Source organism: Corythoichthys intestinalis, chromosome 6, assembly GCF_030265065.1.
Source record: "Corythoichthys intestinalis isolate RoL2023-P3 chromosome 6, ASM3026506v1, whole genome shotgun sequence".
Taxonomy (NCBI): Eukaryota; Metazoa; Chordata; class Actinopteri; order Syngnathiformes; family Syngnathidae; genus Corythoichthys; species Corythoichthys intestinalis.
This window is the reverse complement of record NC_080400.1, coordinates 50012995-50028978: the sequence shown is the minus strand read 5'-3', so window position 1 is coordinate 50028978 and position 15984 is coordinate 50012995. Positions and strand designations below refer to the sequence as shown.

Below are 15984 nucleotides of genomic sequence, written 5' to 3'. Positions count from 1 at the left end.
CTAGAAGCTAGCTGTTGATCTAGCTGCACTGCAAAAACACACTTGCTTAAAACTAGTTAAATTCCCTTGTTTTCTGTGTAAACCTTCTAGAAATTAGTGAAATTATCTGCCAGTGCTTCAAGTAAATTTTACTCACTTAGGCTAGATTCATATCGCCGGTCTTAATGCACAATTCCGATTTTTTGTCATATCTTTTTTTTTTTGAGTGCCCATTCAGACTGCCTTTGTCCAGTGATCACACTCAAGCATCCAAGATGCGCTGTGCAAAGTGACACAAGTGCATCAAAACACATGCCGGATCAACCTCATTCTAGGGTGATCATATTTTGATTCCCAAAAAGAGGACACAAAAACAGACATAAATAATCCACGTGTAGTCTTATATTTAAAGTTTATATGGATTGATACATGCACTGTGCGTGCAAGACGCGCACATATACACACAATTTGCTCTGACTCTCAGCCGTGTAAGCAGTCTTGGAAATATTGCTCATTTGGAGCACAGACTCCCCCCCATTTTATTTTTAATGACTGTGGTCAAACTCGCCTCTTCCCTAAAAAGCCGCGTTCAAGCTAGGCGCTAACGCTAATGCACAGTTCCATCCCTAATGTAGCGCCCTGTCTCTCTCGCTCTTTGCTGACATAATTGCTGCATGAATTGCGATTTGGGGGACTTGACAGTTCAGACCGCAGCCACATTCTGGAAAAATGTGGCCCAGATCGGATTTTCACCACATACGAAAGTGACCTAGATCGGATTTGAAATGGTCCACTTTTATACGACCTGTCCCGTTCAGACCGTCAAGTTAATGCCTTACTCGAGTCAGAAAAACATGAAAAAAATCGGATTTATGCATTAAGACCTGAGGTATGAACCTAGCCTTATTTTAAGCAATTAGTATATTTAAACTTTAAAAAAAAAAGGGGAAAAAAGCTATGAAATGTCAGAAATGTTCTTAATTCAAGAATAGATATTGTTCAAAACATTATTTATTTTATTTTTTATTTTTTTTTACGTGAAAGTAAACCCATATATCTAAACGTTGGTCATTTAAGAACATACTGTATAGTAATATTTACTTATAGTAAGTGGCATAATCTGATGTATTAATCTGTTAACAAGTATTCAACACTCAAGAAGAGATGGGAAAATTATTTGACTAGATTTAAGAAAAATAATCTGATTAAGACGTTATAAATTTGCAGTGTACAGTTTGCCATGCGGACAAACTTACTGATGGAAATATTTTTTTCTAACTATCATATGCACAACAGGGTTGGTGTGCAAGTGTGGTGACGAGCACGAGATGGACTCAGTTGCGGAGTACAGGTAATAAAGTTTATTAATGAAAACTAAGGTTCTTCTGCTGACATGTGGGGATGAGGGAAAGTACAAACATGAAGCGCTCCAAAGGAGGAATGCGTTGCAAAAATTAGGATAAAAAAAGTTCAAACACAAAGCACTCCAAAAGGGAGGAAAGGCGAAAACATTAAGTGCTCCAAATGGAGAAAAAAGTCAAGCTGGCTAGGATCAAAAGGTTCAAACACAAAGCACTCCTAATGGAGGATAATGTACAGGATAACTTTGATAGCTATGGCGAGAGGCTGACATGACTGACCTTAGAAGAAAGACACTTCTGCACAAGACAAGGGAAGCCAAGGCAATATATACAAACACGAGGTAATGGGGAAAAGGTGGAAACAATAGGTGATTAGGTGACAATAGGAAGGGCAAGTGTACAGACACAAGCAGGGGGATGCCTTCAAAATAAAACAGGAAACGACACAACAAAACTCCCCCATGACGTGACAATAAATATGTCCAACTCATTGTTTTACAAAACTGCCTGTTGATGTCAAGTCTACCGCATCAAGAGAATTACTCCATGATAAAAAGGTCATAGTAACAGGGTTGCATGCAGTTCTGGGACACACATTCCACAAATGATAACGAATATTTCATATATCATTTTTACATATAAATAAAAAGTGTGCGCACACTTACAGTATAAGACAGCAATGAAACAATTAATTCCCCCAGAATGACATTTTTCAATTTCATTTGAACTATTAAAAGAGATTCAGGCTAATCATTAATGGGAATCAGGCGCGACAACAGAAATATTACGTTTTCAAGCACTATTTTCTCTTGGTGTTTTTAGATTTGGTCTTAGGACATGTGATTTTTTTTTCAGAAACTGTGTATTATTTAAAATTTGAAGGGTTGATGGAAAATGTCCTCCAATTGTGGAATGACCCTGTGATACTATTTTGCGGTGATTGGTAGATCGTAGTTACCATGGGAATGTGTATTAAATCACGTGTACACATGTAACATTTGTTTGTAATGTATATAATGTTCCCAAAACTTGTATTCTTTGTTGTAAAATGTTTGTGCAAAAGAAACATGGAGGCAACACTACATGATCAAAAAGCAGTGTTGTTAATAACGACGTCAGAATATAACGGCGTTACTAACGGCGTTATTTTTTTCAGTAGTGAGTAATCTAATTAATTACTTTTCTCATCTTGGTAACGCCATTACCGTTACTGAGGCGGGAAAGGCTTGCGTTACTATGCGTTGCGATGTTTGTTGACTGATGCGAGAAAAGTCTGAAAAAGACTGACTCACAGAAACCAGAGAGCAGAGCAGGAGTGGGGAGGAGGCAAGGGAGTGTGACGCCGCTGCAAACGCGATGCTACTATGCTAGGTGGCTCCAATAATACCTGACTGTAGCCAATAGCCTACAAACTACACCCACAGGATGCTTCGGTAGATATCACATATATACAGAACTAGATGCAAATGACAGACACGGCAGCATTACAACATGTATTATAAAGAACTAGATGCGTTAGTAAACAGCCGCCATCTTAAAGCAGTAGACTTCTCAAGAAGGCTCTGTTGTAGAGAACCTTCCTATCGAACCTAAGTAACTTTTTATCTAAAATACTCCGAAATCGGCAAAACTTAACTTAAATCTAGCTTTAAATGATGAAACAGTTTTAAAACTTACACATGTCGAAAATAGACAGAAGGGAACTAATGCAATAACGGGAGCAATTTTAACAACTTTAACGGTTGATTCACAACAATATATGACTTCCACACATAGCAAAGGTTACTATCTAGTTATCGCAATATCTGCAAAACACCTGTGTCTAGTTAAGTTTAGGGTAAAGAATGGGGCTAGGGCCAATTTGTTTTTTTTGTTTTTTTTTTTTGAGAGAAGAAAACATGAAAATTATCACCAATTACTTTGCCAAGTTAACTAATTACTCTTACATTCAGGTAACTGAGTTACTAACGCAATTACTTTTGGGGAGCAGTAATTTGTAACTGTAATTAATTACTTTTTTAAAGTAAGATCAACAACACTGTCAAAAAGTATGGCAGAGGACACAACGGAAATACGTCTAATCAGTTGCCATTGTGAAGAATGCTTCCTTATTTACATGCATTCCTGCACCTTAACATCTCCATTACTCAAGCCGTCACCCAAAATTGATATAACCAGTCCAAAACAAACTAGGCAAGTGTAAAAATGAGATATTTTTACACTTGCCTTCATGTCATGGCAGTTGAACAAATTGAGAGGATTTTGAACTGTAAAGAAGAAAGTACAGATCTCTTTCAATTTAGACGCTACACTGTAGAGGACACATTTGTAAAATAAAAATTTTTTTTAATTAATTAATTAAAAAATAAAAATAAAAAAAAAAAAAACTCAAAGTACCTAAAAAGATATTTAATACAGGAACGTCACAAACTAAACTCATTTACTTCCCACAAAAAATCATATTTGAAAACAGCAGAAAGAATGGAAGGCTGAAATCATTGTTATTTAATTTTAATTACATTAGATAATGTTTTGTTTTAGACATGTTTTAATACTCAAGGACTGTACATAGAAAAGCTGCTGTTTGTTAATTGAAAATCCAAAGAAAATACGAGGCATTACTACTGTTATGGACAAATAGAGTGGAATAGAAATTTACCATTAAGTATCAATACGTTAACCTTTGTTTCTCATCCTTTTTGTGAAGTTGAATCATTTGGCATGTATTTCCGCTTTACAATACGTCTCTCACTATAGAGTCTACCCACGCACCACGTGTTCACTGTAGGGTTCCGCCCACTTGTCCGTCATTTTGACTCTGTATTTGCATTGATTTCAATTGATGGCGCAATTTAAAATGCATTTCATGGAAGACCCGGTGCTTTCTGATGCCGCAAACTCACTGGATCTGTTGCATAAAAGGCGTTATGAGGAAAAGCTTCGTTCTATACAGTCGCCAGATCCATATTTGATGCCCAAATCGATGTTTTTCGACCCACTGTCTTCGCCCTGTCTGCCTGACATCTCCTACGCTGATATTTAAAATGATCTTGTCCACACAAAATCAGCCTATTCTCACGAAAAACTTCAAGAGCTTGGACGCTTATAAATACTTCGTTGCTGGTTGGGTGAAACAGGTCCTCGTTTGGCAGGAATCTATCTTGTGCTTGGAAAGGTGAGTTACGAAATTTTCAATTCGAATTCTTTTGTTATTGCTAACATCCACTGTCAAGTCTAATGTATTTCATGTCGTTTGTCAATGGAGTTAAGGCTTTTAATGTTTATATGGTTTAGCGATAGCACGCACTACATACATACGTGTATGTTGTCGGCGATTAGCCTAGCAATGATCTTAATTGTGGTTATTTGTCAGCCCCGTAGACGAGGCCAGTTTCCCTCACTTGGTACCAGCTAAATATTATTCAAAAAATATCGATGGTGGAAGAAAGGGAAGTCACAAACATCTTGAATTTGAAACTATGTCGTACTACGTCGTATGTTGTCGGCGATTAGCCTAGCAATGATCTTAATTGTGGTTATTTGTCAGCCCCGTAGACGAGGCCAGTTTCTTTTACTTGGTACCAGCTAAATATTATTCAAAAAATAACGATGGTGGAAGATAGGGAAGTCACAAACATCTTGAATTTGAAACTATGTCGTACTACGTCGTATGTTGTCGGCGATTAGCCTAGCAATGATCTTAATTGTGGTTGTCAGGCCAAAACCCTCTAAATATATATTAAATGCATCTTACCGGATATAAAATGACTGCTACATAGTCTGTGGTGATTTTTTGGTGTCCAATTTTCACGTCGAATTGCAGCCGTCCATTTCGCTCTTCTATTTGGATCCCTCGGAATACGGTAAAATTTCAAGTCTCTCCTTCCATCTTCTCTGTTAGTGCAACCAACAGCCACACACGCCTTCACCATTTTGATTATTAATGTTAAGGAGCAGAAAAACACGCCGTAAATAGGAGAAATGTACGTAGCCGTAATAGGTTAACACTATGTTTTGACGGACAAGTGGGCGGAACCCTACGCGAACACGTGGTACGTGGGTAGACTCTATAAGCAGAATGGTGAACAGTTTGTGGGATGTAGTTTTACAGGTGTCTGGCGGCATCTGGCGGTGATATATGTTACTATGCTTACCCGATTAGAGCCAGAAAATGTGAGTTACAGTAAAACATTCGTCCCGATTACATTGGCTGGCACAATATGTCATCGAGTAACTTTTTAAACAACATAGTAAACCAAATAAAGAAAGTGAATTAATAAAACACTCATTGGCTTACAATTATACTGCCATACTGCATTTTTAGAAGAAGGATAGTGGTAGGTTATATTCTATGGAAGTAAATCTGTGCTACAAGAGTTTGAATTTGTATTTCGAACACTGTAGGTTTGTTTTTTTAGTACTGAAATTCTAGCACAGATTTTTTTCAGCATTAAAATTCAGCCACAAAATTTTCAGTCGCAAAAATTAAGTGGCAAAAATTTGTGTTGCAAAGAATTCAGGCAGAAAAAAAATTCACTACACACAGTTGCAGTTTATCTGTATGAATTCACACATAGAGAAGTAGTCACGGTGTACAAGAAGGCACGTTTGGTTTCCACCGCACTGATTTTCATTTGATTGTTTTATTATTAAGGCCAAGAAGTGTTTTCTATACAACTATAGTAGATAGTCATTGTGACTTTACTGATCCATTAGTGTAAGTTCGTGATTGACTATAACATGTTTCCACTTGAATTTCAGAACTCTAAACCAACTTGTATTAACGTGGATGTAGTAGGCCAAAATTAACTGCAGAAGAGTGCATAGACAGTATTCGGTTATATACGGTTATTTCGTCTGTAAACAAACGTGAAAAGAATTGTAATATTAAGACTGAATCGGCACAATAACCACTTAAGAAAAAAAAAATCAACATTAAAAATTGCGATCCAAATCAGGTTGTCATCATATTGATATTAGAGGTAGGTAGATTTATCGTATATGTGTTCTATTGAAGACCAGCACCATCATTTTTAGTACAAGTTTTGCTTATCCCCTCAGAAGATTAGATGGGATGCTTACAAAATGATACACATCTTTGATTTCCATGCCATCACTTGATTATGGCCGTTCCTTTCCGACCTGTTGAGCTCATCAAACAATCCGCTTTCAATCATCTCCTTCTGCCACGACACAGGTACTGCGCCGGTGCTGAACTCCTTAGAGAAGTTCTCATCTTTAGCATCCAGTTCAATGTCTCCGAGCTCCGATGTGTCGTTGAAATAACTCGTGTCTTTGGTGTACACCACGTTGGGCTTTGGCACCCAAGGAGGCTCCAAACGCCGCACCTCAAGGCGATGGAAATTAATGCCGTTGAAAAACATGTGTTTTCGTGGGTCATCAGCTCTGGTGTAAAAAACAAACAGCATGAGGACAGAAAATTTAACTAGAGATGGAGCGTGCATAACAGTAAATGATGGGAGATTTTTCCCATTCACAGTGGTCCTCTGCCAACATCCATGACGCTCACTGGCTGTGCACTTTAGACCACGGATATCAAACTCATCATTGTCGCACTCCCAGAGTTAGATTTACTCAATGACATTTACTTGTGTAACTTTTTTGAGAAGAATAAACTTCTTAGAGTAGTTTTACTACGCAATACGTTTTACTTTTATTTGAGTAGATTTGTAAAGAAACACTACTCTTACTTCACTACTTTGGGCTACACTATAGTCGCTACATTTTTCGTCTTTATTCTACATACTGACTTTACTATTGCCAGAGATGCCGACAGTGGCCATCCCAGTTTCACCAATGAGATGTCAAAACAAAAACACCATGACTCCATTATACCAATCAGTTAACAATGTTTTTTCTCCACTAGAGGGTACTCATGCTCTTTTGACAGATAATGTTTCGTATTGTTGTTCTGGTCTGAATTCAATGATTTTTGTGTCATCATTTTGGCCTAATATGGTCATGTAATAGGTTATAATAAAGTAAAAATAATAATAGTTCATATCGATGAAGTTGTGCTTGGAAAAAAAAATACACCATGACTTAAAACAATTCAAACAATGTAAACAGTTACTCACAATTTTACTCATTACTTGAGTATTCTTTTCAACAAACACATTTTTACTTGTACTTGACTAAATTTTTGGATGACTACTTTTACTTTTACTTGAGTATTTTTTTGGGCTGCGCTGCCCACCTCTGCGCACTCAACATCATAGTTATGGAATGCCATTTTGACTGCGCAACGAGAGCTGCCACAATTAATCAAGTATTTGACAATTAATCTGTTATCTAATTAATCATCAACTGTTTTGATACTCTGTTAATCGTTTGACCTAAAACCTGTCCAACACAATCGGCCTCTTTATTGCCAATTATTCTCTTATACATTTTCACTTTTTTTTTTTTTTTTTTTTTTTTAACTTTAACTTGTACTTCATTTCAATTTTTTTCATTAAAAAAGGAGAGGACATTTATTCTCTTTAAATATGTTTTTTTATTTGAAAAAGCAAAACCAGTGTATGTTCTCTTTTTAGTTTTAGTTTTTATTTAATTTTCCAATAGAAAAAAGGGGGAAACCACTACGAGTCAGCTTTCATTTATATTTTATTTAGGGCTGTCAAAATGATGGTGTTAACGGGCAGTAATTAATTTTTTTTAATTAATCAGGTTAAAATATTTGACGCAATTAACGCACATGCCCCGCTCAAACAGATTTAAATGAAAAACAGTGCAATGTCCACTTGTTACTTGTGGTTTTTTGGTGTTTTGTCACCCTCTGCTGGCGCTTGGATGAGACTGATTTTATGGGCTTCAGCACCCATGAGCATTGTGTAATTATTGACATCAACAATGATGGGCTACTAGTTTATTTTTTGATTGAAAATTTTACAAAATTTATTAAAACTAAAACATTAAGAGGGGTTTTAATATAAAATTTCTATAACTTGTACTAACATTTATCTTTTAAGAACTACAAGTCTTTCTATCCATGGATCGCTTTAACAGAATGTTAATAATGGTAATGCCATCTTGTTGATTTATTGTTATAATAAACAAATACAGTACTTATGTACCGTATGTTGAATGTATATATCCATCTTGTGTCTTATCTTTCCATTCCAACAATAATTTACAGAAAAATATGGCATATTTTATAGATGGTTTGAATTGCGATTGATTACGATTAATTATTAAGCTGTAATTAACTCAATTAAAAATTTTAATTGTTTGACAGCCCCAATTTTATTTTTTGTTTTTTATTCAATGAAAAAACAATAAAGGATAAAACTCTTAATATTGTTTTTTTTATATATATCTAAAAATGTTTATTAATTCATAACAGTTAAAAAAAAAAGTAAAGTTTCATTTAAATTTTATTTTAGCGAGTGACATGAAATTGATGCAGATGGTTTATTTTTTGAAGGGCTTGCACAAAATGATATGTCTGGCTGTATTTTGCCCCCGGGCCTTGAGTTTTACATTGTGCTTTACAAGATTCAAACACTCAACCTCAAAACTGGAAGCAGAGAAGTCAGCCAATAGAATACTGTGCTGCAACTTTATCTTATGCTGTTCTTAAATAGCCATCAACAAATGACATCACTGTTAAACCTACGTACATTGGCCGTTCGGATGGCATCACCTGAACAAAACAGGTGGAAGCATTATTTTTTTTAGTTAACATTCAACAAACATAAAATCATAATTATTTCCATTATTTTTCATCAACGCTAGATTGTCACAAACTACCTTCAGAGATACCCATTCTTTGTACTTACTTGCACCCAAGCCGATGTGGAACCTTTTTCTTAAGCAGGCAACAGATGATGTCTTTGGTAGCAGGGTCAAATCCCTTGTGGTGAAATTTGCACAGGTCTTCCAGGGTTCGTCGGGCCACCTCACTCTTCTGCACCTTTTCGCGGAAGTCTCGGAATGGCAGGCGAGCAGCCACCATCTCGTAGATGCTGCAGCCCAACGCCCACCAGTCCACCGATGTGCTGTAGTTCTGCTGCATCAGAATCTCAGGGGCCATGTACCCAGTTGTTCCAGCCTAAACACCCACATGCAAGTAAAAATTACTAGTAGCGTCTTGACTTTTGACATAATGGTTCCCCCAGATACAACAGGAGAAAGGGTTGGGGTGATATAAAGATATATACTGTAGGAACAAGCACAAGTGTGCTACATCAGACTGAAGGCTGTGAGCGAATGATATTTCCAAACTAACCTGTAACCTACAGGCACAAATACGTCTGTGATTAAGGAATGAACCCTGATACAAAAAATAAAAAATCAGGCTCTGAGGAGCGATAGATACTGATCCATGCTACGTAGATACCAAGTTTCATTACGATTAGTTTAGGGATAACAGAGAAGTAGGACTTCAAAATTTGTGTTCACAAGAAGAACAACTACTACTTCAGTAAGAACTTCACAGGCTGTCTTCAACTGGTAAAAAAAAAAAAGAATTAGATTCTCTTAAGCAACTTGTTCTCTGGATTCGTAACTCTTTTTATCAAGTTAATATTGTAGACCTATGCAGAGTTTAAGGGGGGCAGAGGGGCATGCCCACCTCCCCCGGTGGCCGACAACTGTCATTGCATGTAATTGACTTTCCCATATAAGATATATTAATATTTAAACACCGGTAAAATGTTGTCTTTAAAAGTTGAAAACCAATGAAACAAACAGCAAAAATGAATGAAATGAACAAAAATTTTTTTTTAGAATGGGTCCATATTATTTTTCGAACAGATCATGTGTCTAGCACCTTAGTTGGTCATTTACTTTGGTTAGCCAAAACCACCTGAGGACCAAAGAGGCAAGATTGATATACGTCGTTTTTTCAAACCTAAGCTTTAAAAAGCGACAACAATTACTGAGCAAGAAGAACCAAGGATTGAAAATGTGGACCATGAAACGCCAGAGAGCACCGCCAAAATGGTAAACGGAATTTCAATTTGCCCCACTAAAGACGCTAATTGTACAACAGAGCCACCACCAGCGAGCGTACCAAAGTCAATGGATGACGATCTTGGCAAAACTGTCCTATGCAGCCTGATTTAGAATTCCCTCAAAAATGATGGGAAATAATTTTTTTAAAAGACACTCATTTTCAACTTATTATTATAAATATTTTTGTAAGTCAATCCTATTGCTGACACTGCGTTTCGGGGTAATAAACATGCTGCCCCCTGCTCCAAAAGTCAAACTCCACCTATGATTGTAGACTTCATATTTTGAATTCAGTTTTTAAATATGCAAATCTCAAATTTCTCAGACCTCTGATATTGGAGAAAATAATGTAATAAAATAATAAACACAAAAATGCCACCATTTACAAGCATGACATCAGTTATGCCATGCGCGCACAGCAGATAAAATGCTGATAAAATCTAAACACTCTACAAAAAGTAGCTAAGAAAATAGGCACACACTTTTTATAGATTCTGTACCTGTTCAATAAGTCGCTGTCTTTCTTCCTTTTTCAGCTGAGATACTGATGAAGCCTGCGTCACCTCCTGGCTTCATTAAAGCTCATTTTTACAAAAGCCGCGCATACTACAGTGGGTGCCCAATGCGTGATGACCATACAGGACAATCTAATATACTTACGGTACTTTGATTGGCTAAACAGCTATTTTGCCTACTTCCTGGAAATATTGTCTTTTATTCACATTTTCTCCTCTACTACCCATCAAAATTTTTCAATCTGTCTTTTCCCTTCATTATACAAAATACTTTCCTTGTGATGCACATGATCAAGATCTGTCGATTCATATAACTGAAGTTCAGTTTAGTTCAAGTGAAATTGGTTGACTTTAGTTTTTTTCCCTTTTTTCCCATGTGGGTAGAGGTGGGTAGTAACGTATTACATTTACTTGAGTAACTTTTTAAGAAAAATGTAATTCTAAATCCCCTTTCACACATACCTGAACTCCGGTAAATTCCCAGAATTTAAACGGGTAGCCCTTATGTGTGAAAGTAATATCAGGGGTCGACTGAAGTAGAGATGACAAGGACATTTACCAGGTCGTATCCGAGTAAAATGTTCGGGACTTACCCAGCATGTGGTATGTGTGAAAGCAGCAGTTGAATTCCCGGGTCACAGCGCGAAGGCTGATGACGTAAATATCAAGGCCGGCCGATCGTAATTTAGTCTTTCTTCACAGTCAGATGGAAAGCGGTTAAAAAAATATCGCAATTATCATCATGGTAAACTGGAAATAGCAAAATTAAATTGGAAACATAACGAAATTAAATTGCTACTGGATCGTAGAGACAATGAACAGACAGTCCATCGTCCATCTTTGGAAATTTGTGGTTTATTTGGTTGTCGATGCCGACCAAAAATGACATAATGTTGAGGTTATAAAATCACGCCAGCTGCCCTCCTGGCACAGAGAGCGTCGAGTCGCCAACATTGGATAAATCTGAAAGTGTTCAACCTGGGTAATTCCCAGGACATCTCCCCATGTCTGAAAGCCATGACACGTATAAATCCCGCCTTGCCTTACACAGGAATTTACCGGGATATAAGTCTGAAAGGGGCATAAGAGTAGTTTTACTATGCCATACATTTTACTATTACTTGAGTAGATTTTTGAAGGAGAAACTCTACTCTTACTCCGCAAATACGTTTTCTCCACTAGAGGGCACTCTTGCTCTTTGGATGAATAATGCTTAATATCTGTAGATTTTTTTTTTCTCTTGCCAGAATTCAGTTTTTTGTTGTTGTATTTCTTTGGCTTAATGTGGTTGTGTAATATTTTATCATACAGTACAATAATAACAATCATATAGATAACTGTTGAGAAAAAAATACCATTGTTTAAAAAAAAAAAACAGTCTAATATCTTGAGCAGTTACGATGTTACTCATTACTTGAGTATTCTTTTCACCACATACTTGTACTTGAATACATTATTTTGATGATTACTTTTACTTTTATTTAAGTAATATTATTTTGAAGTAAGGCTATTCTTATTTGAGTAAACTTTTTGGCTACTCTATCCACTTCTGCGTGTGGGATGTGGCTTTCTTCCGAACTAGTCAATCATTCATACTTATGTGAAATGGCCTTGGCAGCACATACAGTATCAGTGTCACAGCATGGCACAAGCATTCCCACTTCCCACCACTGTCGTCTGCTGGATCTGGTGGAAGGCTGCTACAGAATATAATAAGCAAACCAGACATAACAAGGTCAACAAATTCTACTTTTTGAAAAATGGTTTAGAGAGTGCTGATATCAACATGGACTCGAAGGCCAAGCAGCTTTTAATAGGATTCAATTGGGCCACAGAAAGTGCTCGGGTTGATAGTGATTGTTAGCTAGCAGTGGACTAAGAACCATAATATCTATTCCTGGCAAACCCTCTGCAGTGAGGGATTAAGACACATACTGAGTACTTGTACTTGTATGAGCATGCTCTGTAAGAAAATGCCATAGTCGTGCATGTCAAGTTTTTTTAGGACAGTAAAGAGGTCATTCCTGAATTGGAAGACATTTGGGCTTTAATAATGTCATAATTATGACATGGCACTGTCATGGGCATTAATTAATTCTGATGTCATTAAGTGTTATCTGGCAAATTTGGTCACAAACTCCATTTATGTCCAGCTCTTTGACATCCATTCAAAAGTGGGCTAATTTGCCGGATGACACTAAGGTACATCTGTCATAGGCATTGATTAATGCTCATGACAGTGTCACGTCATAATTATGACGGTCTGATGATATCGCTATCAAATAAAGTGTTACCTATTAACCCAAATAAATCAACAAATAAGCCACACTGGACTGACTATAAGCCGCAGGATTCAAAATGACGGAAAAAAGTAGCGAAAATTACAGTACTTAATTTACTTAATATGTAGAATTACTTGCTTCTATTATTTTCATAAAATAGTTGACTTTGATTTAAAGTCTCACTTTACCTCATGCAACCCTGCAATGCATTTGATCAGAATATCACAATAACTTCTGTACTTGTTTACATTAGTAAATTTGTCCCCTTGGTCAGAAGAGCTACATGAACAGCTAGCTTCTACTCCTGAAAAAAAAGCTAACATTAGTATAAATGTGCAATTCTGTTACTATAATTATGCCAAATATTGTGAATATCTAATAAAATCTGGTATGAAAAGCTTATCGATGATCTTTAAGATGCGCTATTCAAGCCTTTAATAGTGATAGTGATGATGCCGCTGTCAAATAAAATGCTACCTGTTAATTTTTTTGGGGTGTAAATATGACAATAACAATAAAGTGTGGACAGCTGCGGCTTATAGTCCGGCGCAGCTTATCTATGAACAAATGCACTTTTTGTGTCAAATTTGGTGGGTGGCCCCTTATATTTAGGTGCGCCTTATTGTCCAAAAATTACAGTAAGTAACTTTAGTAAATATTTGCTCAGCATATTATTTTTGATGACTATCTGAAGTTGCTATTGTTATTCACTACTTTCTTCTTCTACCATAATAAACAGTTTATTATAACAGGGTTGAGCGCATGTTGTGGGACACACGTTCAAGAAATCATAAATAATATTTGAAATATTATGATTATTTAAACCAATGTCCCCAACAGTAAAAAAGACAGCAATGAAAAAAATAATAACAAATATGGTAGTTGAATTTCATTTTAACTGTTTTACCTAAGCTTAAGTCTGTTGGTCATTGTGGTGGCATTCCAACTTGTAAACTATACATGTAAGACATCATATTGGTGCGAAGGTGTCCTATTAATCAACTGAAATGAAAACCTGCACCCACCACGGCCCTTTGTGCAATTGTTGGGGCACCTACAGTATGTAGGAGAATGTGCTCTATTAGTCAGATTGGCTTTGCTGATTCTAGTACAACACAAAGGTTAAAAGTGCAGATCAAGTGAAAAGAAGGCCACCAGACTGACCTTTTGGCAGATCGTTTTCCCTTTTGGCAGCTCGACAGCCAATCCGAGGTCTGACAGTCTACAATGGCCGTGAGTGTCGAGCAGCACATTTTCTGGCTTCAGGTCACGATACACAACATTCATCGAGTGCAAGTGAAGGAGGCCCAAGGTCATCTGGGCTGCGTAGAAAACCACACGGTCCATTCGAAGACCGCGTTCTCCGAGTTCGTAGATATGGAACCTGAGGTCTCCTCCATTCATCAAGTCCATAACCAGGCACAAGTGGGTGCCGTTATCGTAGGCATAGGCCAGGTTCACAACAAAAAGGCTGTTAACCTTCTCCAGAATCTTTTTTTCTTGAAGGGCCAACCTCTCACCACCTTTCTTCTTCAAACGTCTTTTATTCAACTTCTTGCAGGCGTACATCTGTCCTGTAATCTTCACTTGCACTGCACACACCTGAAATTCAGAACTCTGTTTATAGCACAATCTGATGTTTCATTGCTAGGCAACAACGTAATTTTTGACACCCACCTCACCAAAACCACCTTTCCCCAATATTCGAAATTCATGAAAGTATTTATCGCTAATCTTCTGTCTCTCATACTCTTTCCATTGTAGAAACCTGAAAAAGAACGGACTCTGCAGGTACTCCGAGAAAGGTTTTCCCCGCAGGAAATCTCTTGTGGCTTCTCTCATCTGGTTCACCATTGACTCGTCAAAGCACTTGCATGTTTCTACAGCGTCTCCTTTGAGAAACGACAGAAAACTCCTGGAGTCAGGGTGAGAGATCTTAGCGACGATGTTCCTTCTGGTGTTTGCTTGGGTGTCTTCTTCTGCTACGCTCCATCCTCCTAACTCTTCCAGAAACTCGATGGCAGCGGTGTACTGGGGATTACAGCTGAGAAGAAACTGCCGAAATAATGTCCTACCAATGGGCTGCTGCTCGCAAAGCGACTCGTACTGCTTCACTTCAGCTTCCTGTAGAGCTGAGGAGTTGTTTGGCTGGGGCAGAGTCAAGCAGAGTCTCTCCTTTCGCAGCTCGTTACCGTCCATCCCTTGAGCCTTGAGATAGGCTGTTTTGGCAACTAGTTCCCTCACCACCAGAAGGTCAGTCAGATCAGTGGCCCCATCTGTACACCATGGAGCACCACTTCAGGCATCTACATGGTCCAAGCACTCAAAGAGCACGCGTAAGCATCTCTTTAGTTCTCCCACACCCCATCAGGTATTAAAAGTGCCACTATCCGCTGGGATTTGTTGGCACTCAGGGAAAGCAACTTATGTGGTTTGAACTTAAGAGGCTTTAGTCAAGCCTATTTTTAGGAAAGGCAGGTGCACGTGTGCAGTAAGTGGGCTGCCACCTCACGTCACAGGTGGCAGGACCCAAGTTATAATTGCTAAGTCCTTCCATAAATTCCATAGTCAGACCATATGAAGTGTGTGTACTCATTGGCAACATAACCCTTCAAATAATCATCCAGTGGTTCTTTATGAGCACTTTAATGCTAATATGTGTATTAGCAATAACATGATTTAGTAATTGTTTTTAGTACCATAGTAATACTTATGAGATTATGCTCTAACATATAAAGCATTTCTTATTTAAATATCACTTATGTTAATGTAACGTAACGTAATGGTAAACTGACTGACATGCTGACTCCACAGCATTGGTTAGACTATTTGATTGCTTCTTGTGACCGTGTCATAAGACTGTTAAAA

At 37.5% G+C, this 15984-nt stretch overlaps 1 protein-coding gene across 1 annotated transcript; it reads right to left on the bottom strand.

Annotated features, from left to right (window-relative positions):
• Positions 1-5413: 5413 nt before the first annotated feature.
• grk7b (G protein-coupled receptor kinase 7b) lies at positions 5414-15699 on the bottom strand. Its single transcript, XM_057839151.1, has 4 exons — positions 14794-15699; positions 14281-14718; positions 9143-9414; positions 5414-6746 (listed from the first exon to the last, which is right to left on the bottom strand). The coding sequence occupies exons 1-4, from the start codon at positions 15313-15315 to the stop codon at positions 6419-6421; spliced, it is 1560 nt and encodes a 519-aa protein (XP_057695134.1). The 5' UTR covers positions 15316-15699; the 3' UTR covers positions 5414-6418.
• Between the last annotated feature and the right edge of the window lie 285 nt (positions 15700-15984).

Coding starts and splice junctions, on each gene's coding strand:
- grk7b (XM_057839151.1), bottom strand. CDS start 15,315: ATGGACGGTAACGAGCTGCGAAAGGAGAGACTCTGCTTGACTCTGCCC. Junction 14,719..14,793: donor GGAAAGGTGGTTTTGGTGAG/GTGGGTGTCAAA, acceptor TCTGAATTTCAG/GTGTGTGCAGTGCAAGTGAA. Junction 6,747..9,142: donor CCACATCGGCTTGGGTGCAA/GTAAGTACAAAG, acceptor TTTTTACACCAG/AGCTGATGACCCACGAAAAC.